Genomic DNA, 26,836 nt, shown 5'->3' with positions numbered 1-26,836 from the left:
CAGGCAAGGAACAAAAGTGTCTTGCTGCCCACCCAGAGCCCTGGCAGGGAGAGCCTACAGGGCCTGGGGACAGGGGACACAAGAGGTGCACAGCCTCCACGAGGGTCCAGAGCTCCTGGTGCAGGGGTTCCTCCTCAGTCAGCTCTGCAGGGTGACCAGCCTCCATCAGGCTTCCCCTTTGCTGCTCAGGAAGGATTTGTGGTCTGCTCCTGTGGCTCCCCATGGGCCTGGTGTTCACACAGGGCTACATCATTCCCAACAGAGGCACAGTGCATTTTGGATAGCTCCCTGCTTCCACGGACACTGTGAGTGTGTATGGGCAGAGCAGCCCAACGCAGGCTACACCCTCTCCCAGAGAAGTTGAATTCTGCATTTAGATTCAAAATGTGGGGGGCTGTCCGTTGCAAACAAGCTCAATGAGACATGATCAACTGCCTGGCCTCTCGGCAGCACAAGGAAAAAGGGACAAAGGAAATCAAGCCTGACAAACCCTGCTGACAATCCCAGCTGAAATGCTTCCCTTGGGCTCCAGGGAGTCCCTGGAGACGCTGCTTCCCCATCTGAAATGCTGCAGAAATGGGAAAACACTCACAGACAGAGCAGGTCCAGAGACCAGCCAGTATGCAGCTGGTTAACTCCAGGGAGATGCCCTGGACACTGGAAGTGGCTTTTTGTCTGCATAGTGTCACAGGGGGGAACATCCAGCCCTTCACACATTTGCCTTGAGCATCTGATACACTTGGAGAGGACAAACCTTCCTCAGAGAGGTGTTTGGCCAGCGCTGATCCGTGTCCTGCAACAGCCAGGTGAACAAGGGGGGGATGCTCAGGTGTGACCACACAAACTGCAGAGCTTCTAGAGATGAAGGTGATCTCAATAACCTTCAGCCCTGCCCTTCCCTGCCTTCATTATCTGCTATGTCTCAGCCTTTAAAGCATCAGCTCTGGATGAACTAAATAACCACAACCCACAGGGCTACAGTGAGAGATCAGCTTGGCCAAAGTAGTGCCATTTATTTTATGTACAAAACCCCTTTGAGAAGGCCAACATGTTGCATGTGTCCTGCACACAGCACCGTGGGGGACAGGCACTCCAGCCAGCAGCAAGGAAGGGTAGCATCCATCCCTGGGCTTGGAGAGCTCCCACCTCCCCTGGCAGGAGGACAGACACAGTGCTCTGGGCACAGCTGGGAGCCAAGCATGACAAAGTCCAGCTAAGCATGGACTTGGCACACCAGGACCATGCCAAAAAATTCACATTTTGTGCAGCTTTGGGATCCCTGGAGCAAGAGGCACCAGGTACTGAATGTCTGCTGCACCATGGAGAGCAGTTACCTGCCCTTGAGCTGATGGCAGTGCTCCTTTGGAAGTGTCACAAGGCCACACTGGGAAGCAGAAGTGAGACTCATTCTCTCTTGAGTTAGTCACCTGGAAGTGTCCAGTCCACCCTTTTTATCTGCAGGGAGCAGAGTGAGAGCAGCACCTCCAGAAATAAAGTCAACCTGAGACAGGGCCTGTGTGTGCATCTCCATCCACTGGCTCCTGAGGGAGCTTGTTTAGACAATACCCAGCTCCACAGTGGGCATCACTAATGGAGAGGATCCACCAGAACAGAAGGAGCCCCAGCCTGAGGAGCACCTCCTTGCAAAGAGAGAAAACTTGGATTAAATAAAGGACACATATGCTGTCCAGATCCATCCTGGATTCTGTTCTCCCAATACCTGTGCCTACAAAAACCAGTCTTGCAGCACAGCCACAAGGATTTTGTTGGCACTCTGCATTTTCTTGTTCTTCTCTGGGTCTGCAGCATTCACACATTTGTGCAAGTGGTGTGAAAGAATAGAGGTGCTGAAGGAGGGAAATGTCTTTGTGGGGATGAAATGTGCCTGGCAGCCCAGAACTAACCTTGGCTCTGGTGGTCCTCTTCTGTTCACAGTGAGGTGTTGAGATTTCCCAAGCAATGGCTCTTGCCTCACAATCAGGATCTCTGGTAAAGCTTTATGATATTCTCATCGTGAAGCTTTTTCCACACCTCCTTCTCCAGTTTGAAGTCGTGGTTAATGTAGAAAATCAGCTGCTTCCAGTCCTTGTCGTAGTAGTGATCCGAGTACTTCTCATGCCCCTCTGTGATGTAGCCATAGGCACTCACCTGGGAAAGATGGAGACGTCCCTGGGCAAGGGTACGGAGGGTGGAGGGAGCTAAGTGAAATACAGGACACAGTTCCCAAACAGGGAAGGAGCACAGGACAGAGATGCCAGCTGGGGCTCCTCTGGTGACCCCGCATGGGGGCCCAGAAGGACCAGATTATGAGCACTGGCTCCTGCTGGCTCCTCTCACTGCCTCCCTGGGAGCTCACATGCTCTAGGTCACAGCAGGCCTCACAACCTCTATGTGAGCTATTTTAGGGCTGTTCCTCTCATCTTCAATCTGCTCCTCCACAGTAACAACAGCCCACATACTCTCAAGGCAGACAGTAGGCAGGGTTGTAGCCACCCCTGCTCTCCCCTGCCAGACAGTGCTGGGTGCAAGAATCACGGGGCCCTTACCTGGTCACAGAGGTGGAGGGCAGTCAGCAGCAGGAAGGCCCCTGTTGTGGGTCTGTACAGCCTCCAGTAGGGCTTTTCCAGATTTTTAGATTTTAAAAACCTGCAGCAGGAGAAAAGAAAGCACAGAGCGGTTGCCGGGTGTGGTGTTTCAAGCGGGGCACACCTTTCCCTCTGTAGCCTCCGTCACATCTTCCTTCCTTGCAGCAGGTTGTGGCCATATGAGGCATTTCAGAGAAGCCATGAGTATGCCCAGAAGCTCCATCACCTGCACTGCAACCTAAGCACAGCTCTGGCCCAGCTTTATGGAAGTGGTAGCAGGGATTGAGGTAGTGGGGATAAAGAGGGGATGGATTAAAGGATCTAGTAGGTTAAAGCCCACTACTCTTAGGTCTGTCCTTTGCCTTGCAGTGCTGAAGTGGCTTTGAAGCTCTGTGGTATATCCTGCTCCCCATTCACATCTAAGAGTGAAATGAGACACAGGGAAGGTGCAGAGGAGGGTCACAAAACCTGCCAGGAGCTGCATAACCTGTGTTATGACAGGAGTTGTTTGGAAAGCAGGAGTCCACACCAGGAAAAAATAGCACTGAGTCCTCATGGGCTTGGAAAGGACCCAAGTCAGAGGGGAGACGTCAGAACGAGCAGGGAGTGCTGGCCATCTGGCTCTCAGGGAAGGCAGAATGCAGCTCTCAAGGAGACTGAAGGGTAAAGGCAGCCAAAGCAGGCACGACAGGAGCTCCTGTTCCTACATCTCAGTCACGTGTGGCCCACGATGGGCAGATCTCAGTGACAGCAGGCTTGTGGACAGGATTGGAGAGGCACAGAAGAGCAGCCAGACCAGGCAATTGGGGTGCTGAAGAAGGGCCTATTATGGTGTTTGAGGGGACAAACAACCTCAGGAGTCTAGAAGGAATCTCTGGAGAGAAGGTCTGTTACAGAGCCTTTCTCCAAGGTGCTCGGCAATGGGGAATATGAAAGGTTGGTCCTGAACTAGATCAACTATTCTGGCACTTCAACAACACTCTTCCCACATTTAAAGTTGCCATTTGCCCAGGATCTCTTTTGGCTGCAGAAAGCCAAACTGTCTCCAGCTCACAAATTCTGGATGACTACCCACCACTAACATCCCGCTGCAGCACCACAGAGAATTTCAGCTGAGTGCACACTGCTGAAGTTTACCCCCAGGCTGCTGGTGTGGCTGAACTGCAGTTACAAGGGAGCAGAGAGCTGGGAGGAGAGCCCAGAGACAGACACAGATGGTGCCAGCCAGAAAAAACAAGCCCATTAGAGCACATAACCCCCAGATCACCTGTTTTTCATGTATCTGAGGAAATCAGGGTGAACCACCAGGTATCTGTCCATTGTGAAATCTTTGTCAAATTTCTGCCGGGGCTTCTGCCTAAAGACAGGAACGGGGAGACTCAGGATGAGATCCTACAAAGGATCAGCTCTTGGTGGTAAGAGAAGAACCACAAGCACTGTGAAATTATTCTGCAACATTTCCCAGATTATGACAAAGCCTCCATAGCTTGTGTGCATTGCAGAGGAAGAGATCAGGGAGGAGAGGCAACAACAGGAGACAGGAATACCAAAAAGCACATGTTTGTATAGGTAAGAATTGGTGAAATCAGGCTTTCATCCATGAGCAGGCCACCATGTACAGACACCAAACCAGACAGCAGCATGTGCTCATCCCAGAGGGCCACAAAGCTTTCTCCAAGCTCTGGCCACACACCACTGAAATCAGCTACCTCTGGGAAGGAGTGCTCAGAGCTGTGGAGGAAATGAGATATTTCTCCAAACAGATATGCCAGAGGAGGGAGGCTTTAGTCTGGCTTTACCCTGGCCTGCCCCTCCTCAGGGCTGAGCACTGTGTAGAGGAAAAGGGCAACACAGAGAGTTCCTCACTGCAGGCTGTAGAGAGGGCTAGTTTGTTTTACCCGTTGAGGTTCAAGAATCCTTTTCTGATGTCCTTGTTGAACAGAAGAGCCTTCAGCCACTCATAGTCTCTAGCTCCCTCCAGGAAGTGAATGTATTTGACATGCTAAGAAAACAAATGAGCATTAACGAACAGCACTTCAAAAAAAAATTAAAGCAGACATCTTCTTTAAAAACAAAATGCAAGCAGACATCTAGGCTCGCTGAGTTTCTTGGGCACACATCTTCAGTCTGCAGCTTTCAACAGAAGCAGAATGGAGATAACCTCTGATGTGCAGCTACTTCTACATGCCAAAAGGCTGGGCTGGGACTGACACAGCTTGCCACTGCAAATACTCACTCCCAGCCAAGGCAGTGCAGGTTCCCTCACTGAGGGAAATGCTGAAGTGCTGGCTCAGCCCCTTCACTCCTCACGCACGGCAAGAACAGAACTGAAGGCCACAGACAAACAGCATCCCATCAAAGCTGTGCATTCATACAGCATGGACCTGACTTACTTTCTCCCGTGGGATGTTGCTGAACCCTCTGTGTCCCAAGATCTGAAGAGAGGAAACCAGGGAGTAGGCTGTGAATCCATAAAAGGAGGTTTTTGTTCCCACATCTTTTTCGTAACCTTTGATTACAGCCCCGCTCACCCTGAGCAAGGAAATGAGAGGAGCAGAGTTAGGTGACTGCTGCAAACCCTCACGTCCATGTTCCTAACAGGAAAAGGTAGAGTTAGTCTGGAGGAAGGGAGGACTAGGCCTGTTCTGACCAGCACCCTGATGGGCAGGAGAGCCCCTGCTCTGGAGATGGCTCTTTGTGGCTCAGTTGTGAACACAGGTTGTGGGTGTTCAGGAACTTTGCAATGACTTTTTGACTTTCTGTCTCCTCCCGCCATGAGTCATTTTGGCACTTGGGAATCAGTGCAATAGTAGAAGAGATGAAGTGATGCAGCCACAATTACCTGCTAGCCCAGAAAGTAGCTGTTAGGTTAAGGTAGCTGTGCATCTTCTGAGGAGGAAGCCTGCCTTACCGGAAGACATAGTCATGGGAGTCAATCTCCTGGCCCATCCCAGAGTTATTCAGTATTCCTCCATTCCCCACAACAGCACAGCTGATGCATGTTGGAACGCTGCTGTTACGGTTGGCCAGGAGCAGCTGCTGGTGGGGATTCGGGGGCAGCAGGGACATGACCTCCTTCACCACTGTGAAGCAAACATGGTGGAGAGTTATCAAGAGCCTTTGGGATGGACACAGTGAAATCACCACAGTTCCCACCAGGAGGTCCACCTAGCCTTTGACAGGGAGATGCTGCAAAGCTCCGGCTACTTGGCATCATGTTCCTGTTGGGAGTCTGATGGTCCCATCCTGACAAGCCCTGAGGGACTCACATGAATAATTCAGGTCCATGAAGCCATATGGGGGTATAAAATGCTCCAGGCGGTTCCATTCACTGTCATTGAAGTATCTCTTGTCTGTGAAGATCGTGATGTTGGGCAGGAAAAGATCCCGCAGCCAGTCAGACTTGGCAGCTCTGGCCCTCACTGATTCAGAGCAGGTCTTGAAAAACAAAAAGAAAACAATGAGGACCGATGAGCAGAGACCTGATCAACCTGACTGAGTGCCAGTGCTTGTGTGCCTGTGTGTGACAGGGTCAGAGAGAAACACAGAAACTCCAGTGGTACATCAGCCATTCCACTCAGCACCCCCATCACTGTGAACATGAAGCACAGTTTCAGCACTACATCCATAACTACCTGGCAGAAAGTCGCCTACCATGGAGCCAGAATGACTCCAAGTCTCCGAGACTTTCCTCTTCAGAATAAGAGGCCTGTGATGCTTAAATGTTTTACTGGCTTTGGGCCTCATTAACTGATGCAAATTAATATCTGTAAAAGGTCTAACCTGAACTTAGCAAATAAGGCTATAAGAAGTCATAACATGCTATAATAAGTAGTGTCCATTGGCAACCCACCTCACAAGGTCCTCAGGAAGCACCTTGGAACATGGGGAATTAGATCACCGTTACCACTGCCTTTAAAGGTACCAAAAAAGGTACAACTTGTTCAATGTCATAAATTAATCACTGTGAAATGCACTGCTGGACAGAGAATCCAGTACAGGCTGACCTCCAAATGAACCTATGGAAACACACGAATTGCAGTAAGTTCCCATATTAAAGCACAACAGAGGACTGGCCAGGCTGAGTCATACAGGAGGTGTTCCTGTCTGGGTCCCACCAGCATCTGCAGTGAGCTGACCTACCAGCTCAAAAATCATCCTCAGCTGCAATGGGCAAACCTGCCCAGGGGACAGCAGACAAGGAGGTCAGTGGGTAGGCATTCTTGGTGAACATAACACCATCACACCTACCGAAGCTGGAGAGGAGTTATCCAGCAGGTACTTGTCCTCGAAATCCCAGTGTGGCTCAGATGTGTAGTTAGCAGCGCTCAGTTTTGTCTTTTTTGTCACTGCAGCAGCCTGAGGAACAGGTCTTACAGTTTTCACTGACGCAGGAGGCTCTTTGGGTTTTGATTGGTCTTTGGATGTGTTGTTTTCATGAGCTCCCTTCACCTCAGAGGATGGTTTCACTGTTGCCTTCTCCTTGGCTCCCTGCGCCCTGGGAAGGGGTTTCACTGTTGTCTTTTCCTTGGCTTCTTCCATCCCTGGAGCTGGTCTCACTGTTGTTTTCTCCTTGTTTCCCTGCACCACAGGGGCTGTTTTCACTGTTGTCTTCTTGATTCCCTCCAACTGAGGTGGTGGTTTCACAACCATGTTCTCCTTGGCTTCCTTAACCCCGGTAACTGGTTCCATCATTTTCTTCTCCTCCTCCTTTCCTTTCCATCTTGGTGTCTTCTCCACCACATCTTTTTTGAGCTTTGTGTTGTCTCTCCCCAAAGTCACCTCTAAAAACCTCCTGGAGTTGCCATTACCAGAACAGTTTAAACCCTGTTGCTCTTGGTTGTCCACTTGTTGCGTGTCTGGGGCATGTTGAAAAATGTTCAATTTCCTGAATGCAATCAAGGAAAAAGCAGACACATCACACACACTTTCCACTTAACACTGAACACCCTCCAGCCTGTTTTTAGTGCTCTTGACTCTGAGCCTCTCTCTGTGCTTTAGAGCAATTTCATTTTGATCTTTGCCAAAGTGTTATTCAACTTCCTACACCATTCTGGCCTGAATTCTGCTTATCTCCCCACTGAGCAAATCCCAGAGGTACACACTCCTCTTCTCAGCACTTGGCTCATGAAACATTCACACTGGCAGTCACTAGCAACCAGTACAGCACAGCTTTGCCCTGCACTGGGCAGGACCCCTGGCAAAGTCCCCAGAGCACTGTTGTTTTGGAGATCCTGAGCTCAGGACATGGCACACACCACGAAGGCAGCCATCTGGCTCTTTCCTCTGCCAGCAGAGCTCTGTGCTTCAGCAACAGAGCAGGAAGATCTTCCAGAACTCAGGAAGGGAAGTCTAAGAAGAGGTGAAACTCCCTCCTTTACCCTACAGAATTTCTTGAGCATTTGGGCATTCTCTGCCACAAGGCACTTCTTCCTCTCCTCCTCCTCCTCCTCAGTCAGCTAATGCAATGGCATCACACAGCACTCACCAGGTACACATGTCTTAGGGCAGACACCCTGAAGCCATTAAAATGTAAAATCTTTACATTTTTAGCACTTGCCTCTAATACTGCAGCTGCCCTGTTGCCTGATTCAGAGGCACAGGCAGGTACAAGGTTATCACAGGAGGACACATCTGCTAACAGCAGAAGAGCCACCTGCAACAAGACTGGGCTGAAACCCAGCAGAAAAATCAGGGCAGAAGTGGTGGGGTTTTGTCCCAAACATTCCTTCTTATCTGCACATGGCTGGAGGGTGGAACAGGAAAAAGGAAGGTGAAAAATTCCTGCAGCTGAGCTTTTATGTACAGCAAAGCTTTTTAGGATAAACCATCGTGGTTGTGGTAGTCTGATTTCACACTCGTGTTCAGCCTTTGCTTCCAAGGTAATAAATGGAAAAAAAGCACTTCTGCAGATAACAGGCTGTAGATAACAGTTCAGTTGCTGCTGGAATTTGATGGATGCCATAACACTCTGATAGTGTTCAGGAAATTATTAGGTAAGGAGGCTTTTAACAGTTGTTTTGTATCAGATAAATACAGGAACCTTTGCAATGAGAAAAGAGAGAGTTTGTAAAATGTGGCCTGTCAGCTCCACTTCTCTCATAATCATCAGTCAGTTACAATCAAGAGTGTAGAATGTGCTTTTGCAGTGGGTTGACCCTGGTTGAATGACAGGTACTCACTACAGCTGTTCTCTCACTTCCCTCTGCAATTGGATAGAGGAGAGGAAAAAAAAAAGCGAAGGATTCATGAGTTAAGAGCTGGGAGAGGCACTTACTGATCACCATCATGGGCAACACAGACTCAAAATGGGGATATTAATTGGATTTATTACTAACAGGGTCAGAGCAAAAGAGTGGGAAGTAAAATAATCTTAAAACCACCTTCCCCCCACCCCTCCTTCCTTCTGTGTTCTCCCTCCTCCTGCCCAGCGGTGCAGAGGGACAGAAATGGGGCTCCCGGTCAGTTGTTGTTTCTGCCGCTGCTCAGGGAGAGAGGAGTTGGAGTCCTGCCCGGGCTCCCGTGGGAGCTTCCCTCTCCATGGGCTGCAGGTCCCTGCCAGGACCCTGCTCCATCCTGGGCCTCCCTCGGGGTCACAGCATCCTTCCTGCATCGACCTGCTCCAGCATGGGAGCCTCCATGGGCTGCAGGAGGGGTTCTCTGCACCCCAATGGTCCTCCATGGGCTGCAGAGGCACAGCTGCCCCACCCTGGTCTGCACCACGGGCTGCAGGAGCCACAGCTCCGGGCCTGGAGCACCTCCTGCCCCTCCTGCACTGACCTTGGTGTCTACATTGTTATTCACATGTTTTCACTCGGCTCTTCCCTGGCTGGAATTTTTTCTGTGCAGCAACCTTCTGTTCTTAAGTATGTTATCCCAGAGGTGTTACTATCATTCCTAATTGGCTCGGCCTTGCCCAGCAGCAGGAAGCCCATCCTGGAGTCGGCTGGCATTGGCTCCACCAGACAGGGGAAGCTTCCAGCAGCTTCTAACAGAAGCCACCCCTGTAGCCCCACCACTACCAAAACCCAGCCACAGAAACCCACTACAGCTTTCTATCCTTGTGCTTCACGTATAAACTTGCGTTGCTGTTTACTGCCCAGTAAGAGGAAAGATTTTATGTGTACACTCTAAGTAAAGAGATATTGGGTAAGGTAGCTCAGGCAGATCTAAAATCCCTTGATGAATGTCTGTTGTATTTTTAAGATGACATTTAAAACTTTGAAATTAAAGGGCAGAAACCAAGCAAACCAGGGCAGTGTGACAAATGAAACAGGGCAGTATGACAAACCATTCCCCACTCCATTTCCCTATGTGCTGTCTCACAAGGCCGATTCCACCCCAGCTCTATTACATTTGCCCACATGGCCAGACACTCATGCCTACACAGGACCCTGCTCTCCTGCCCAGCATTTTAAATTCAGACAAATTGTCAAAGCAGCTCATCCAATTTCAGGCTCTAGAGTCCAGCTGGCAAACAACTGCAGAAGCTCAATGACACTTACTGTCATTTCCTCTCCTTTTACAAAGCCCAAGGACAAATAGAGGATAAAGCCACAAAAATGTTGCTTTGTGAATTTTATGTTACATATAAAGGTACAGAAATAGAACTGCCACACAGATAACCACAGGCAGCTCATACCTTGTTGTGTTTTATTTCAGTTGCAAAAATGAAGTAAATTCTTTTCAGCCATTTCCATCACCTGAAACTATGGCAGAATTAAACGGCTTCAAGCAGCTGGGCATGGAGAGCCAGTTCTTGTCCCAGCTCTCCCACTGATGGGCTCTGGGATCGAGGACAACTCACTTCACTTCTCTACACCTCCTCCTTCTCTCCTTTTCCCCCCACTGCCTCCCTGGTGCAGATTCCAACCTCTACAAATTGATAGCTGCCCTCAAGGTGTGATCTCAAGTTGCTAGAGCTGAGCTAAACTCAAGTCACCTCCAGAAGAGATGCAGATGTTCCCAGCCTCACTCTTCCTGCCTGCCTCCACAGCATCAGCCCTGGGACATCCAGCTGAAAACAAACTCCATCAAGCTGAGCCAGATGAGCTCACTGGGAGAGCTGGGACCAGATGAGGGTGGTGGGGAGGCTGGGGAGTGGTGCTTCCTGTACACAGCACACTGCACCACAGAATCACAGAATCAATGAGGTTGGAAAAGACCTCTCAGATCATCAAGTCCAATCTAAACCAACACATCCATGAGCCATGCTCCTTCTAGGAAAAGCTCAAGTGTCTGCAGGGCTAATCCAAGGAACAGTGCTTCCTGCCAATGATGCTGGAGATACTTCACTGCAGTCTACACTGCAATTCCCTCCACACCCCTTCTTGTAGGATTTGCTTGACTATTTATTTAAAATATATATGGATCACGTCTGCATGACACTGGTCTCCCAGTATGCAGCATATTTGTGTTAGGAATCAGCTGCTGGACTCACTAGAAATTGGAAGGCATCCAACCCAATTCCCTGTGCACCAATACAATCTAGATTACAGCTGAATAAAGTCATTCGGGGAGCCACTGCAAAAGCAAATACTGTGCAGTGCCAAAGTGTGAAAGCAGGTAGCATTAGTAAAGCAAAGGGTGCTTTAAACAGCTACACAAGCAAACCTTAAAAACTAGGGAGCCAGCAGAAGTAGGTTTTTGATCTGTGGATCTTCCAACACCATGCTCTGCCTGAATGTGGTCTGCTAAAGTAAAGTAGTCACCTAACTCAGATCAGCAGTGCAAGTCTTAGGGTGAAAAAGAGAGAGGCAGAGAAAGAAAGCGAGCACAAGTACTCTGCCCAGACAGTGCATATCAGGAGGAAGCAGGTCTCCTACCTGAAAATCCTTGTCTTCTCCAAGGAGCTGAAATTGGCAATGAAGATGCAAAAGTATGTTACAACAATGAAGCAAATCACGGGTTTGGCAATTTTAGGGAGCCTTATCCTGGAAAATCGCATGGTGAGATGCCCGGGAGCGTCAGAGACTCTGCTGCCACTGCTCAGAGGCGCTCGCCAGGCACTGCTTTATCAAGGTGTGTTCAATGACTGGGCTGGTCTTCTCCCTGGATTTGCCTACAGGAGTGTGCACACCCTGTCTCACAGGATTCCCAGACACTTTGCACATAGATCCAAATTCTCAGGCCAGACATCATCTTTTTACTATTCCTGTGTATCACCATAAAACCATAAAAAGGTTTGGCGAAATAAACGCTTGAAGAAAAGTACAAAGATCAGTGTTTACAGAGCCACTGTGCTGTCTGGTCTTTTATGTGGATCTGAATCATGGGTCATCTAACGTCACCACCTGTGACTCTTAGAACGTTTCCATCAACACTGCCTCTGTACAATCCCAAACATTCACTGGTCAGATTATGTGACTAATACATCTGTTCAATCAATAATACAGAACAAGCAGCAGTCACAAGCATTGAGGCCATGTTGCTGAGAACACAGCTGCGTTGGGCAGGACACACCTCAAGGATGAAGGACCAACCACCACCTCCCTAAGATCCTGCTTTAGGGTGAACTTCCCACTGGCTGCTGCGAGAGAGGAGCCCCGAAGAGAAGATACAAGGACCCTCTGAAACAACATCTCAACCTTGGCCATATTGATCAACATAACTGGTCTACTGTGGCCTCCAATCAGGAGGTCTGGAGACACACCATCTGTAACGCTGCTGATGCCTTTGAGAACGCAGCAGGATCACTCTCGAGGAGAAAAGACAACACAGAAAGAATCGTGCCTTGCAGAATATATCTACTAAGGAGTCTTTCTGCTCTGCCTTTTGCAACTGGACATGTCTATCTCATATTGGCCTTTAGCCAATATAGTTTGCTTGTAACAAACGTGGGTAGAGCCCTCCCCAAATCTTCGTTCACGAAGCCCAGCCATGATGATTGTAACAAAGAGTGGGAAAAGACCTTTTACTGCAAACAGTGGAAGTTTCCTATGTTTTCCTTAATGAGATTGGTCTGGTAAGAAGGAAACCCTTCATCTCTGATCTGGCAGAAGCACCACTGGGAACATGTGTGAATTATGGAAGTAGCCATCGTTACAATCAAAGAAGCTTTCATACCACCACTTGCCCAAGGTTTTAGATATAACCATAAACATATATTCTTCATGCAGTAATTGCTTGCAGCTCCAATCCAGAAGCAATCCCTGCCCCCCCAAAGCTGATGGATAGGTACACATCCATTTTACCTTGTGATTGCTTTGAAATAAATCAAAGTAAGAGTCGTTGCAAATCCAGAACAGAGAAGTTTGTGTTATGAAAATCCCAGGTCTGTGTGGAATCAATTTGGGCAGTCCAGAGTACATCACCCCAGCAACAGAGGGAAAGATCTACAGAGATGAACGCCACAGCCAGATAAATGCTTATCTGTATCAGGTAGTTTTACAGCAAAGGGCTGTTTTTAATTTCTAAATTGTTAAATATTAGCCCTGACAGTTCACAGGGAGGTGGCCTTAGTGCTCCTTATGCATAGGCTGCTTTTGCACAGCTCTTATAAAAAAGTCAAGCTCAGACATAAAAAAAGCTTTTGTTGATGGTATCAACAAAATCTCAGAAGCATGATACTGAATACACAGAGAACAGAAGGTGCCTGTTTTATGTCACAGGAAAGCCAGTCAACAGGTTTCACAGCTACCTTGTACCCCTCCACACAGCACAGCAAATAGCTGCAGGGACTCCCTGTACAAAGCTCAGCAGTAGCTGATTTTCTTTATTGTCCATACTTGCCAATAAGTTACTCTCTTTGGATTTATGTGCAAAGCATTGGTTATCAGAGGGCCTAGGAGAGAAAAAATGAAACAATAACATAGGTTTGAAAAGCCTTTGAAGAAATACAAGGGAGGTTGTTAGCTCAAGGCACAGGCCTGGCTCCATCTCCAACAAAGCATTTCACTGTTGCTCAAACTGAGCCCATGATTGAAGGAGAGATGTGTTGAACAACTACAGGCACTGAGAAAGGGCTCAGCCAAGGTATTGCCATATCCCTGGGCACTGCTCATGAGCTCCAGGCACTTTCTACAGAGGTGGGCTGCAAGGTGCAGCAGGCAAGTAGCAATTCTGTGCCCACAAAATCTCCAACAGGACATTCTTACAGGAATAAGTATCAGTCCTGCACTCATATGCAGCACAAACAGCAATGGCTTCATTTTAGCCTTCCTCTCTCAAGTCCTGTGCACCTTCAGGTATTCAGCTTGGAAGAAGCTGCTTGTGTGCAACTACAAAACTTTTTCTGCTAATAGGATCTCAAAGAGAAATTCTGGAGGCAGCAAACACTTCCCTTCAACCTTCTCCATGTACCATTACTGCAAAGCCAAGAGCCACAAGGGATAGCAAGACTCCTACAACCAGAAACAGATGGATTTCTTTGCTTTTAAGGAACTGCTCTGGTGATTGTGGAGAACAAGCCTGTAGCACTCTGTGTTCAGGAAAGCTTGTGCTTGGGGGAATATCCAAATCTCTGGCAAGCACATTAGCCAAAAGCAGGCTTGCTATGCAAAACACACAGCTTTCCACCTTCTTGGTGTAAGAAAAGAAAACCTAAAAACCCCTCTCAGAGTACTGACTTCTACTTCCTTGGAGTATCATTTCATCATCCTCCACCTCCACTGCTGAAATCTGTCAGAAGTGAGGCAGCCAGGCTGGTTAGCTCAAACATGAGGTCAGATTGGGAAATGGGGTTATATTGGAACTCTCCAGGGTGACCTGGTGAAAAGTGAGGCCAAGAGCAAAGCTGGTCCCTTATAAAGCTCTATAAGAAGTAAGATGCTTGGGGTACACAGGGCTCCCAGCCCACAGACAGGAAGATAATAAGCAAAGACTGCACCTAACACAGGGACTGGCCTCTCAAGGGCCACAGGCTATGCCAGCCTCCTTTTCCAAACACATTTCTCTGGCATTCCTACCAGCAATCCCAGGAGATGCTGCTTCTCTCGTGGTGTAGAGACTCCAAACCCAGCACTGCTGCTCCATGTTCAGTTGCCCAGTTACCAACATCAGTGAGCACAACAGAAGCTCTTCTATTCTTCAATGCTGTAAAAACAAGATGACTTTGTTTTAAAGCAAACTGTACCTGGGATCAGCAAGTGAAGGTGGTTATCTGTCAGCCCTTTTTCATCTCCAGCAGTCCATTTAATTGCACATCCACTTAACTACATCCTTGTTACATCCTGGACATATAAAAGGCAGATTTGCTTGGTTTGGTTTTGTTTTTTTTTTTGTTCATAAACAAACTTCATTGCTATTAGATCTTAAACTGTGTGTGTTGTGGGTGTCAGCTGCCATTTGAACTGTGCCATAAATTTATCTGTGGGTACGTTTTCCAGAGGGCTGTGTATCAAATCTTGTTGACTTGCCTGTGCCCTGTGTGCTTTCCATTTTCCCATGTCTCTGGGTTATGGAACAGAACATCACAAGATGTATTTTGAGAACAGAGCTGTTCTACAAATTGATCCAGCCTTTGCTGCAGGGTAAACTTGTCTTTCAGTGATGGCTACATCGTACCATAACCAGTACTTGACTGGAAGCCAGTGGAATAAAGAGCTGCTAAAGAAGCTGGGGGTGTTTGGACCTGTTCACAGTATTACTTGATGATAGAAGAACTGAGTTGTAAGTGGGAGAGAAAAAGAATGACATTGCCTCCAGCATGTGACTGCTCAATGGTCATGCCTGTGGGCTAGCAAAGCCTTAGCTTGGCAAGCTTAGTTCCTTGTTCTCCTCTCCCTGTTCAGCAGTCATCTCCAGAAGCCAAAGCTTTCAGACTGGGAATCTGGGGAGGAAGAAATTACAAGAGCAAACTTTGCACAACTATTTGTCTTGCTTTCACCAAATAAAACCCATAGCCCAGAAAATCCTAAGCTTCCCATAATTCCACATTCACTTGTCGTTTTCCAGCTAGTCCCTTCCCTTCTGCACCAAACTTTCCCTCAAAAACACTGAATAAGCACCCAGAGACAACAGCATTTGTTGAGGCAAAGCCCCCACATCTTCCATTGTGGGACTTTCAAGAATACCCACAGTTTTGTCACAGAGCAAAGCCCCAGAAAACTGTGCCAGGAGCAAGGGAACGGCTTAGAGAGCCAACTTGCCTGTGTTCTCCAAGGGCTAAAATGCCCCAGGAGGGAAAGAGACAATGGATTTGATGGTGGAACACTTGAAAGTGGCTCCTCAGTGTCCACACAGCAAAGCAAAACTTGTTGGGTTTTCATTAGTGCTGATCTGTGGGCTTGGCATCCAGCCCCACCCAGCTAATGCCCTCGTAAAAAAACTGCTTTGAATCTGTGTTGTGACAGCAGATGACATGGGTCTAGCCTAGAATATTTCTCCCTCTCCCACACAGTAATGGGACCATGGGCAGGCTCCTCCAGCCAGCTCCTACACACCATGGAATGTCCTTGCCTGGAGCAATCACTGGGAGATGGAGTGTAAGTGCTCTTAATTTGACCATATTCCAGCCTCTGGTTGCTGGAACTTGTTTTAGTTCTTTCTGTAAACACAGTGAGGACTCAGCTTTTGAGCTGTTCCCCATGGCCACAGCTCTGGGTGATAATTAACCTCCCTGTAAAGAGTGGAGCAGACCAACTCTGTCACCACACGGCCTTTCTGCTTCTTGAACTCTTCGCCATTCACCTCACCCTGCTTAAGCTGCAACCCTGAAATGCTCTGGTCTCAGCATTCCTTCCTCACACACACAACACTGAGAAGACTAATGAGCCACCTCGTTTGAGAGAATTTAAAAAGCCACAGAAAAATACGCTCCCAGCAACAATGGCTGGAAACATCAGCTGGAGTTACACAGGCTGGAAAGAACCAGGGATCCGTTATCCAAATGCCTCCCTCAGCAGCCTTTTGTCTGTGCCATCCCAGCAGGAAGCTTAGCACAGCACCCCAGAGCTGCCAGACAGACAGACAAACCGACACCACTTCAGGGCTGAGATGGGCTGTGAAGTTTTTCCCCCCACCCCCTTTAAAATCTGTTTGATGGAAAGGAAGAAAACATTCTGTTTTTTCCTGACCAGGAATCTCTCAGACCTGGTCCCCCAAGGAGCAGGGCAGCACTGCAGATGGGTGAGGAGGTAATTTATGAGACTCATGGCTAGTTGCCCTCCCATCAGAAAAGCAGCCTCTACAGCTCCTCTCCCTGACAGCTGCCAGGAGTAGGAGCATTCCAGCACTCTTTACTGCTGCAGAGAAAGAAACACAAGAATCACAGAGCCCAAATTCCTCTCCGTACCCCCGGCAAAAAATGCAGGCGTGTTATCTCAGCATGTCACATCTGGCAGCAAAATTCAGTCCCTGCACAGATATAAATTACATCTGTATGTGGGTCTACTACTTTTAGAGCCATAAGTGAAATATTTCTTGGTAAAGGTCTTTCCCATTTTCTTCGCACTGATTTAACATCAGAAACCATCCCCCTTGACATCTCTGGCAGGACAAATGTACCATTTGGCATCCTTTGGGGTGAAAAGTGCTACAAGGAATGCAAGATGTAAGCCCACTTCTTGAGTGTATAAATCATCCTGTCCCTGTCTTACACTTGGAAAACATGGCCTCACAGTGCCTTTCTCTCTGTTCCTCACTGACAGAAGCATCAGAGAAGCACAGTCACATTTTTAGCTGCAAGAGTAGGACAGCCACAGGGTTCTGTGAGGAGCAAGATGGATTTACTGCTGGAAATATGATGCTTCTCTTCCCTTCTCTCTCTTTCGTCTATTGTCTTCTATGTACCAGTTCTTCTGCTTTATTTAGACACATACACGGTGCTACTTATCTCCATCCTCCTCCCATTAACTTGACAGAGATGTTTGCCAGCCACAGAGAGAAGGTAATTCTTTGCCACATCAGCTGCACAACACCCATCAACCTCGTACAGGGAAATCCCCAGGCAAAGTAATTGCTGGGCAGGAGAGCAGCACTGTGCCTTTGCACTGGAAACAGAGATCCTTGTGCTCAGGAAGGGCGTGACATTCTCTCCTGAGTCCCTGGAAACTGCTTGGCATCTCTTCAATCTGGGTTTGTCTCACAGGCCTTGGATTTCCAGGATGCACAGTCTCAGCCAGAGCCAAGAGGACCAGCCAGCCTGTTCCTAATAGTTCTGCACGACGACATTCGTCATCTCCTCCCAGAGCTGCACTTCCTAAAGATGTGCCATGGAGAAGTCAGGCAGGACATACACCCAGTGTGTTTGTTGCTAACTCTGCAGCTTGTTCCTCACGCTTTGTGTCCCCATTTTTAATTATCAGATGACAATGATCAGGTGTACAACAGAAACAGTCTAAGCTGTGCTGTTTACATACGATGTCGAATTCGGGGGGTGCCCAGCCCTTGTGTTAATCTCTGTTATTCTGCCATTACAGCTCTCTCTGTAGTGGGCATTTGGCACTGAGACACTATCTGTTCATTTGGAATGAGTTACACTGCAGGGCCACAGCAACAAAGGCTGGAAAAGTCACACAGCAAGGTCACTTCATGCAGTTCAATCTTCAGTGTATCTGAACAAACCCTGTGACTGCAAGCAGATGTCAGTTGGGTCCTGTCTCTCTTTCAGTGCCTTCAATGTTTCCCTCCCTCTCCCTAAGCAATCTACACACTGCATCACAGTTCACTGACCCCCATTTGCTTCACTCCACCTTGCAGCTTGCTCAATGTCCAAATTCATATTTACCACTTAGTACTGTAACCATAAGTAAACACAAGCTCAGACAACTAAAATAACACATTAACTGCACAAAACAATCAAGAGCAAGAGGACACATTGCTCTTTATTAAAATAAGAACTGTGGAAAGTTATTCTTCTGGTTGTTTAATATCAGAATAATGTGTGCTATTCTGTGAAACCATATGGTAAAGAGTTCTCAGAATCCAAGAGAAATAAGAAGCCCTTGGGTTTATAGACCTTTTGTAATTTACCCTAAAGCACTTGCAAATTACCTTACTGTGGGTCCTTCAGGGGATGCTGACAGGCAGTCCTGGCTGAGAGGAGTATGAGGAGCCCTGCTACAGCATCGAACACTTTTTCAGACAGAAGGTCTCTGAAATAAACAGAAAGGAGACAACGCAGCAAAAGGCAGCTAATCACATCAGAATTTAACCAGGATGGTGCCAGCAGTCCTGCTTTTGCCCAGAACTCCAAGGATATCTTTTTGCTTTCAGCTTTATCTAGACACTGGTGGCTCCACCACAACATCCTCAGAGCCCTGATGGCTGAAGCCACCAGGCTCCAGCAGCTCACAAGTCAAAGGTGGGCTATTTGTTTTGCCAAAGTACTTCACTGTTGGTCAGGAGGTAGATCAATTAAAACCATTTTGATATCTCAAGTGCCCCATGAACACATTAAAATAACTACACTTTTTCATAGATGGAAGTTCATATGTTCCCTAAAATACAATTTGACTCGAGAATTAGCTTCTTCTCCTATCTACAAAATGCTCATTGTCTCAAGATAAATGGGTGGCATTTTATTTGTGTAATTTTATGTGGTTTGCTGTCTAATCCATCCAGGAAAAACATTTCCTGTCTTATCATGTGGTTGATTAATCTTTAGGTTTTCTGTTATCCTGTAAAACATTTTATTGTCTAGGGATTGCAGCTAAATTGCAAGTCAGGTTCTCGAGGCCACTCCTTGAGGTGTAAAACACTGTATTCAGCCAGCCTCACGCTTCTCTTAATATCAGCATTTGGCAAGGTCTGGCCTTAAAACTTCAAGTAAACCAGAGGCCTGCAATTCCATTTATGCATAAATAATCAGTGCATGCTTCACTAAAAAGGACTGGGTGGTCACCAACACTACCAGGGTTTTCCTGCAGGCCAAACTGAGACACACTCATGCCTGCAAGCACCAGTTTTATTAACCTGGTTTGACTCAAAGCAGAGTCCTGGCGACCGAATTTTGTTTCAACACTGCAACTGGCAAGTGGAATTCACGCATGGAGAAAAGATGAGTAGAGCTGTCAAACAACAGACCACCCTTACACCATCCCTTCCTATGTGCACCTAAAGACAACTGTCAGCTAAGTGACCTGAGAAGCACCCAGCCAGCTCTTTCTCCAAAACTAGGTCCACATGGCTCTTTCTGTTGTAGTTTGTGCTCACAAAGAAGGAAAAAGAACTCCTGTCCTCTGGTAGATTTGTTTAGAGAAGGAAAGGTTTGTACAAGGGGGTCTTGGATAACACTATGTGCTGTTAACCCCTAGGCTGCCAGGACAGAACCCTGCCATTACCATCACAACATGCTCTCCCACCTTAGGACAATGTGGTGAATCAGTCCTGGGCTCCCAGATCCCACCCAACCCCAAGGGTCTGCATCCCTGTGCCCCCACAGACTGAGCCAGTCACTATAAGTGCAGAGGGCAGGATAAAACCCACCATATTTTCATACCATTAGCAAGAGAGCTTCTGCCTCATCTCTTGTTGCAGAAAGGTGAGCAGGGACATCAACCCCATCATCACAGGCTTGTCAGTATAAATACTACCAAACTGCCACACACAGTGCAGGTCACTGATGGGTGCAGTATATCCTTGTACAAACAAGGATAATCCACCCTTTAGTAAGAAACCATTTGCCACAAAAGGCCATAGGAGGAGCTGACTGTCTGCCAAAGACAGACCTTTGTCATGAAGGAGCCTGGGAATGGATGAGCCAAGACAGCACTTCTGCTGGACACCAGGATAAAGGTACTGGATGCAGGTCCATCATCTTCTCTGCCTGTGCACTCAAACATTTTAAGAACAGGCTGCTCCAGTATGGGTCCCTACAGGGTCACAGATCCTACCAGGAAACCTGTTCCAGTGTGGGCTCCTCTCTCCACAGGTCTGCAGGTCCCTGCCAGGACCCTGCTCCAGCATGGGCTTCCCATGGATCACAGCCTCCTTCGGGCATCTGCCTGCTCCAGTGAGGGTCTCCTCCACAGGCTGCAAGTGGATCTCTGCATTCCCACTGCCCTCCATGGGCTGCAGAGGCACAGCTGCCTCACCATGGTCTTCACCACAGGCTGCAAGGGAATTTCCACTCTGGTGCCTGGAGCACCTCTTCCCTTTCTACTCCACTCACCTTGGTATCTGCAGAGCTGTTCCTCTCACACTGTCACTCCTCTCTTCTCTGCCTGCAATCACACTGGTGCAATAACTTTTTTCCTTCTTAAACATGTTATCCCAGAGGTGTCACTGTCATCACTGACTGGTTCAGCCATGGCCAGTGGTGTGTCTGTCCTGGAGCTGGCTGGCCTTGGCTCTGTTGGACACGGGGGAAGCTTCCAGCATCTTCTCACAGAAGTTACCCCTGTAGACCACCCCCCCCACTACCAAAACCTGGCCACATAAACCCAATACAACCCATAAGGATCATCAAGTCCAACTCCTGGCCCTGCACAGGAACAACTCCAAAAATCCCACCATGTGCCTGGAATCTTTGTCCAAATTCTGCTTGAACTCTGGCAGGCTTGGGGTCGTGACCACTTCCCTGAGGAGCCTGTTTCCCGCCTCAGCTGTGCTGACAGCAGTTTCTAAAAAGCAAGGCAAAGGAGGTGTGTAGGACAGAGTGCAATTTCCTCAGGAGATTTTAGGGAACCACCTCATCAACCCACTCACAGCACTGCCAATTTAACAGTGTGACTGTAGGGCTGTTGAATCTGTTGTGGTCTACACACAAAATGAGGCCCAACGCTCTTGGCTGTTCATGGGCAGCTTGAAAATAGCTGGAAGATAAACTTCCCCCCTAAAAACAAGTTCTCAGAATGCCTCTGCTCCTATCTCAAGGTCACTGGGTTCACACACAGTGGTACTCCCCTTCTTCAGTAAGGTCATACAGCTCTATCCTGCCACAAGGACAGCGGATGAGACACAGGAATCCTTCACTGCAGGACAAGAACACAGCCCACAGAGGAGAAAGAACTGGCAAACCCAACCTAAAATTTTCGTGTGGTGCTGCCTGAAATAGAAGTCTTCTTGCTCATGCCAAAAGTCAAACTTCACCACTACAAAGTTGATTTAAGCGTGTGGGTGTGAAAACTTCAGCACAGTCTGAGCAGAGAAAAGCTGAGGCTTCTATTTTCTCCATCCGGTTTAAGCTGGTCTTTCTACTGCTGCTGTGCAGGTAACACCCTGTGTAACTCATCCACTGGCTTCACATCACGGTGGAAAAACAAACAGAACAAAGCGTGGAAGTGGAACAGACAATATCTATTCAGACCCATCAAAACTGAAGTGCATAAGCACACAGACAGATCTTTTGACAAAAAGCCAAAACAAACAGAAAGTTCAGAAATCAACAGGTGTGAGTCTCCCTCCCAGCCATTCTGACCATATCTTGGAAGTATCCAGAATCTATAACTCTTCCCTTTTGTAAAAGACATAGCTCTAACTTTTAGTAAAGTGTCAGATGCTGGGACAAGCCTAAGCAGTCAGTCATTCCAGCTCTTTGCAAATCTGTTTCCCCAGGCAGTCTGGTTTATCCACCCAGTCACTTCACAAAGTCCCTCTTCACTCTAAAGGTCGCAGTCTTTGCCTGTTGGGCTATACTGCTTCTCCTCCAAAGTTAAACAGCTGGGTTTTTCAGTGGTCCTTGCTGACACGAAAGGACACATTCCACATAAACAGAGTGACAGCTAAAGGGAATTCAGGGTGACAGGAGGGATTAAAAAGATCCTGTGCCTCAACGGGGAACTACTACTGACTCCAAACAGGTTACAATAAGATAAGAAATTAAGGCAAGAATCTGATGCTGCTACTCACCTGAAGTCAGAACTTGCTTCACATATGAAGCACTGGCATCCTCAGAGAGGATATCTCACTATATCTGCTGACCTCTGCTTTCCCCCACGTTGGCATGAGCCAGTCTCTAGGCCCTGGTTAGTCACACCCTGCACACATCCCAGGGATCAGCTCCTGGTTAGCTCAGGCACAACTGCTGCGTGCCGGGACCGGCGCAAGCCTGGGCAGAGACACCGGACACTGCTCTGAGCTGAACCAGTGATGTCACACGGGGGGTTCTACCTGTACCCCACGCACTAGCAGTGCTTGTCAGGAGCAGCTACTGCCAGCAGACTGCAGCTTTCTCCTCTGCTACCAGAATTTGGGGTATCTGGAAACGGAAAGAAGATGACACCGGTTCTCTGATGCTGGGAGGCACTACAGAGTCAAAGCGTCACCTTTCAGAAGAGTTACTGAACCAATAAGACCATCTTCACTTGCTGCAAACTAACCACTTCCAACACTCCTTTCCCACCCTCCCATTTCCTCAAAACCAGCATCCTGAGTTAACTTCTGCTTCCATCAATTATCAGTAGCAAAATTAGAACAAACTGAGTCATAGGCAGTGTTATAAACTGATTTCAGAATTTTACTTATGGCACACAGGGTACTGGTTTCCTCTCTGATAAAAAGGCTATAACAGTGTTGACAAGGAAGACAAATGACAGAGGCAATGATCCAAGACATCATCTCCTTTGTAAGGATTGCAGTTATATCTTTATGAGTTATAAAACAAGGCAATAAAATTCAAGACCATTAGAACAATGTCACACACATTACAGTAGGAAATACCTCCACCGAGCCAACAAATACTCATCCCACAGGTGAAAAAGAGCTCAATTGTTGGGGGCTGGGGGATCAAGGGAAGTTTTAAGAAATGTTAAAAAAAAAGTCCTGGTCCTGATCAGGAGGATTTGCTCAGAAAAATCTGAGTCATTAGCTAAGTTTAGCCAGTCTCAGGAATGCTGGAGAACAGGTGGATCACAACATACAGGATTCGTGAGAGATCTGTGAAGGAGAAAAGGACAGCACGTCCTTAATCCTCCCTAAAGCAAACAGCACCCGAAATGTTCCCTCGGAGGTTTCCAGGCCCTCTCTGCTGTTCGTACAAAACAACAGCACCCTCCAGAGGATAAACAGTGCTCGCTCTGCCTCTCCCACACCTCACCTTTTACGAACACGCAGTGTATGAGCTTTTTTCCAGCTGTGAGCGCTGTAGGCCTGTGTTTAGGTTAGCCTTGGGTAAGAAAACACGAGCCGTTTTAGAAGAGCAGTAACAAAGAGCTCCGAAAAGAACCCTGCTTTCTACTGCCAGGCAGCACTGTCTCTCTCCAAAGTGTCAGTGTTCCTTACACCAGGGCTGCAATCTCTTTACAGTTACAGAGAAGGAAAAATCGACCCCACTGGAGGTGACTCATCACACCTCACCTTTTGGATTTTACCTCGGGGAACAACTGGTTGAACTCGCTGGTGGGGCAATGAGTCCTCATGACCCACACAGAGGAGGCTCCCAGCCCGCCCTGCCACGCTTGGCCCAGTCACACTGCCAGTTTTGGGGATGTGTTGAGACTGTTTGTGATTCCCCAGAACGATGTCAGTTGGCTCTTTCATCTCCTTCTACAGCAGCACCCCCAACAACTTGGTTCAACACCTGAAAAATGTCTCAATCCCCACAGTAGCTTTGGCACCGGCCTCTGAGGGAAAACAAAATCAATTATCCGCTTTCTCTGAGACAAATTAACAGGAAACAAACTGTGCAATATCTCATCTTAATTAGTGTATTGTTCCCGGAGCAATTTAGCAGTTGACAAATGCAAACAGTACACACACCATTCCCAAAAGCTGAGCAGACCGTGACTCACTCATTACAGCACAAACCTCAGTGACTGCATTCCAAACCTACTTTGGGAATTAAGAAAGTATTTCAGACAGGAGAATTTCCCCTTTAGGGGAAAAAAAAAAAAAGCGTCTCACAGCTATTCCAGAGGTGCTGGCTGGGATCCAGTAACTGGATACATTTGAACAGTAGCTCTATTCAAAGTTTAAAAACACCCCAAACAAACCACAGGGACTTCCACGTTTTGCCCTGTTCCTGTCCCAGCACAAAGTGAGTTTCAAATCCACAGCACTAGCACTCCATCCCCATCTATCTTTAGGAATTCTTACCATCCAGTGCTCCTTCCATAACTCACCATCTGAGCTGCTTCACTTGACATTTAGAAAAGGCTCACAAGAAGGATGACATTCCTGGGCTTTAGTCATATTATGAAAAAAGAATAAAAAAACCCCCAAATACCACTCAGTTGCCACAGCCAGAAGACACCACTGTACATTTTCCAACACATCTGAGGTTATGCTGGTCAGACAGCTTCCAGAGAAATGCAGGTAGAAAAGGCTTCAGTAACAAGGGGGTTGTTTCTTATACAGTCCTTATATCAAAACGTGATTCACCAATAAAAATAGCAGTAAAGGTGAAGCTGCTTTCTTAAAACAGGAGCTGCTTGTGCCCCTCACTCACTACCCAAATTCCCTATAGGCACCGGATACCACAAGTTTCAGAACTAGCTATTTCACCACCTAGAGAAAATTATATTCTCTAAAATGGGTTGTTATCTATATGATTTTTAAACTTTGTTCCCACCATTCTTATGAGAATAAATCCTGACTATTATAAATTAATTCCCTCCCTGGAAACAGTGACTAAGAGACACGAGGGACTGGAGGGCTGAGGCAGGAATGAGTGAGATGCTTTTCAGTGTTATAACTCCAAAGGTGATCTGGAAACTCCTGTTTGTTCTCCTCTCGAGGGTATTAAGTGAGGACTTTTGCCTTTGATTCATTCTGAGAAATACCTCTGAGGAATTTATTAAAAAATATTTGACATAGTTTGCAAAAAATCCCAGAACTCCCCTGCACAGCACAGGAGGCAACATAAGATGGAAAATAAACTTGTAGGTGCAAAAAGCAGGTTTGTTGTGCGTCTGGGGACACACTCTTCCCCAGCTATAACTATTCCCATTTCCTTCCATGGAAAGGACAGTGCAAACCCACCTCTTCACCACCAGATACACCCTACAGGGTGAAGCACCTGCCATCACATCACAGAGATCAAGGTTAACCAATTCCAGAATCAACCTATGCAAAAAACCTCATTTTAATGATCTGTAAAGAAAGTTTCCAAACCTGAAATCCATATCAAAGCTACCTACAGAGCCAGAGGGGACTCCTTCCCCTACCTTCACCTCCCACACCTATTGAAGTTCCCTACTCAAATAATTCCAGATTTTTTATAAACCTGGATCTCTGTTTCATGCTCAAAGACTGCTTGAGCTTGAATGAGGAATGAGAAACATATCTAAGAACACCGAGGATGCAGAACATTCACTGATCTACTCAAGATTAAATCAAGACAACACAATCTATTCCTTGTCTGCAGGATCCTGAGTCACTAGATTACATTAGAGTGTGCTTAGGGGGATGTCAGGAACACAGGGAAATGAGAGCAACAGAATAAAAAATACCTTGTTAAATATCTAGGGTGAACTATGATTGCAAACCATCCCTGTACCAGTACCGAACACAGACTTAATAAAGAACAGCTGCACAGGCAGGTGGAGGTGGATGTTTGTCTTTCTGTCGAATTGTCTGTCCCTGGGATGAGTTTTCCCACCTTTTGTAAACATAACTGATGTCGTCAGATAACTTCTGATAACCTCCAGGACAGAAGATGCTGGACTGAAGAAAAGGATTTACCTGTTTCTTGTCCCATAGGATTAACCTAAATAAAGGAAGATTATTATCACCCGAATAAAACAAGCACTGTGCAAGATTATATCACCCAAATAAATATGCACTAGGTAGGTGGAGAATATATGTTAGATGGGGGGGAGTGTGGTTATAAGGTGAATTTTACCGTATAAAAGAGGTAACTTTTTACCCTTTGATGTGTTTCCTCCGTGGAAACCTCCACCTCGCACCCTGTGAAGAATACCGAATGAACAATGTCGAATTATCAGTCCCCAGACTGATTTTTTTCACCTTTCGTAAAGAAAACTGAAGTTGCCAGATAACTTCTGGTAACTTCTACAACAGAAGTTGCTGAATGAAGAAAAGAGCTTTGTGTTTCAGGTAAAATCACATCACCCAAGCAAATATGTATTAGGCGGGCGGGCTCATGTGAACTTTACTGCATAAAAGAGGTGAGTTTTCACCCCCTGGGCTGCCTGATCTGTGGAGGCGCAATGAGCGGGATGAACAATGCGTCCTTTCCCAAACTAAGATGTGTGTCTGTGTTTAGCGAGCTCCTAAATTCGGGTGCCTCACAGAGCCCTCACAAAGCCCACACGGAGCCTCCGGAGCCGCCGCCATCGCTGTGAGGGCGGGAACGGCCCCGCCTCTGACATGGCGGGTTACGGAGGGCGGGCGGGGACAACTCGGCCCTGCCGCACGGGGGCTCGGCGGGGACATGTGTGTGCTGTGGCGATCGTCCCTGCCTGCCGTGG

General features: G+C 47.4%; 1 protein-coding gene across 5 annotated transcripts; it reads right to left on the bottom strand.

The window, feature by feature from the left end:
* Window positions 1-988: 988 nt before the first annotated feature.
* On the bottom strand, window positions 989-26,775 carry ST6GALNAC1 (ST6 N-acetylgalactosaminide alpha-2,6-sialyltransferase 1). Of its 5 annotated transcripts, none has more exons than XM_032706575.1 (13): window positions 26,373-26,775; window positions 26,272-26,312; window positions 22,535-23,571; window positions 22,317-22,380; window positions 18,519-18,619; window positions 6,837-7,473; window positions 5,855-6,023; window positions 5,497-5,668; window positions 4,979-5,117; window positions 4,484-4,587; window positions 3,853-3,942; window positions 2,547-2,646; window positions 989-2,169 (listed from the first exon to the last, which is right to left on the bottom strand). In XM_032706575.1, the coding sequence occupies exons 6-13, from the start codon at window positions 7,278-7,280 to the stop codon at window positions 1,978-1,980; spliced, it is 1,410 nt and encodes a 469-aa protein (XP_032562466.1). In that variant the 5' UTR covers window positions 7,281-7,473; window positions 18,519-18,619; window positions 22,317-22,380; window positions 22,535-23,571; window positions 26,272-26,312; window positions 26,373-26,775; the 3' UTR covers window positions 989-1,977. The 5 variants fall into 5 exon arrangements, with proteins under 5 accessions (XP_032562466.1, XP_032562467.1, XP_032562468.1 ...); XM_032706576.1 differs by having other exon boundaries at window positions 22,535-22,665; XM_032706577.1 differs by having other exon boundaries at window positions 989-2,148; window positions 26,373-26,774.
* Between the last annotated feature and the right edge of the window lie 61 nt (window positions 26,776-26,836).

This window comes from Chiroxiphia lanceolata, chromosome 19 (assembly GCF_009829145.1).
Source record: "Chiroxiphia lanceolata isolate bChiLan1 chromosome 19, bChiLan1.pri, whole genome shotgun sequence".
NCBI classification, from domain to species: domain Eukaryota; kingdom Metazoa; phylum Chordata; class Aves; order Passeriformes; family Pipridae; genus Chiroxiphia; species Chiroxiphia lanceolata.
This window is presented reverse-complemented; position numbering and strand designations above follow the sequence as displayed.

Coding starts and splice junctions, on each gene's coding strand:
- ST6GALNAC1 (XM_032706579.1), bottom strand. CDS start 11,532: ATGCGATTTTCCAGGATAAGGCTCCCTAAAATTGCCAAACCCGTGATT. Junction 4,588..4,978: donor GCAACATCCCACGGGAGAAA/GTAAGTCAGGTC, acceptor TTGTTTTCTTAG/CATGTCAAATACATTCACTT. Junction 3,943..4,483: donor GGATTCTTGAACCTCAACGG/GTAAAACAAACT, acceptor TCCTGTCTTTAG/GCAGAAGCCCCGGCAGAAAT.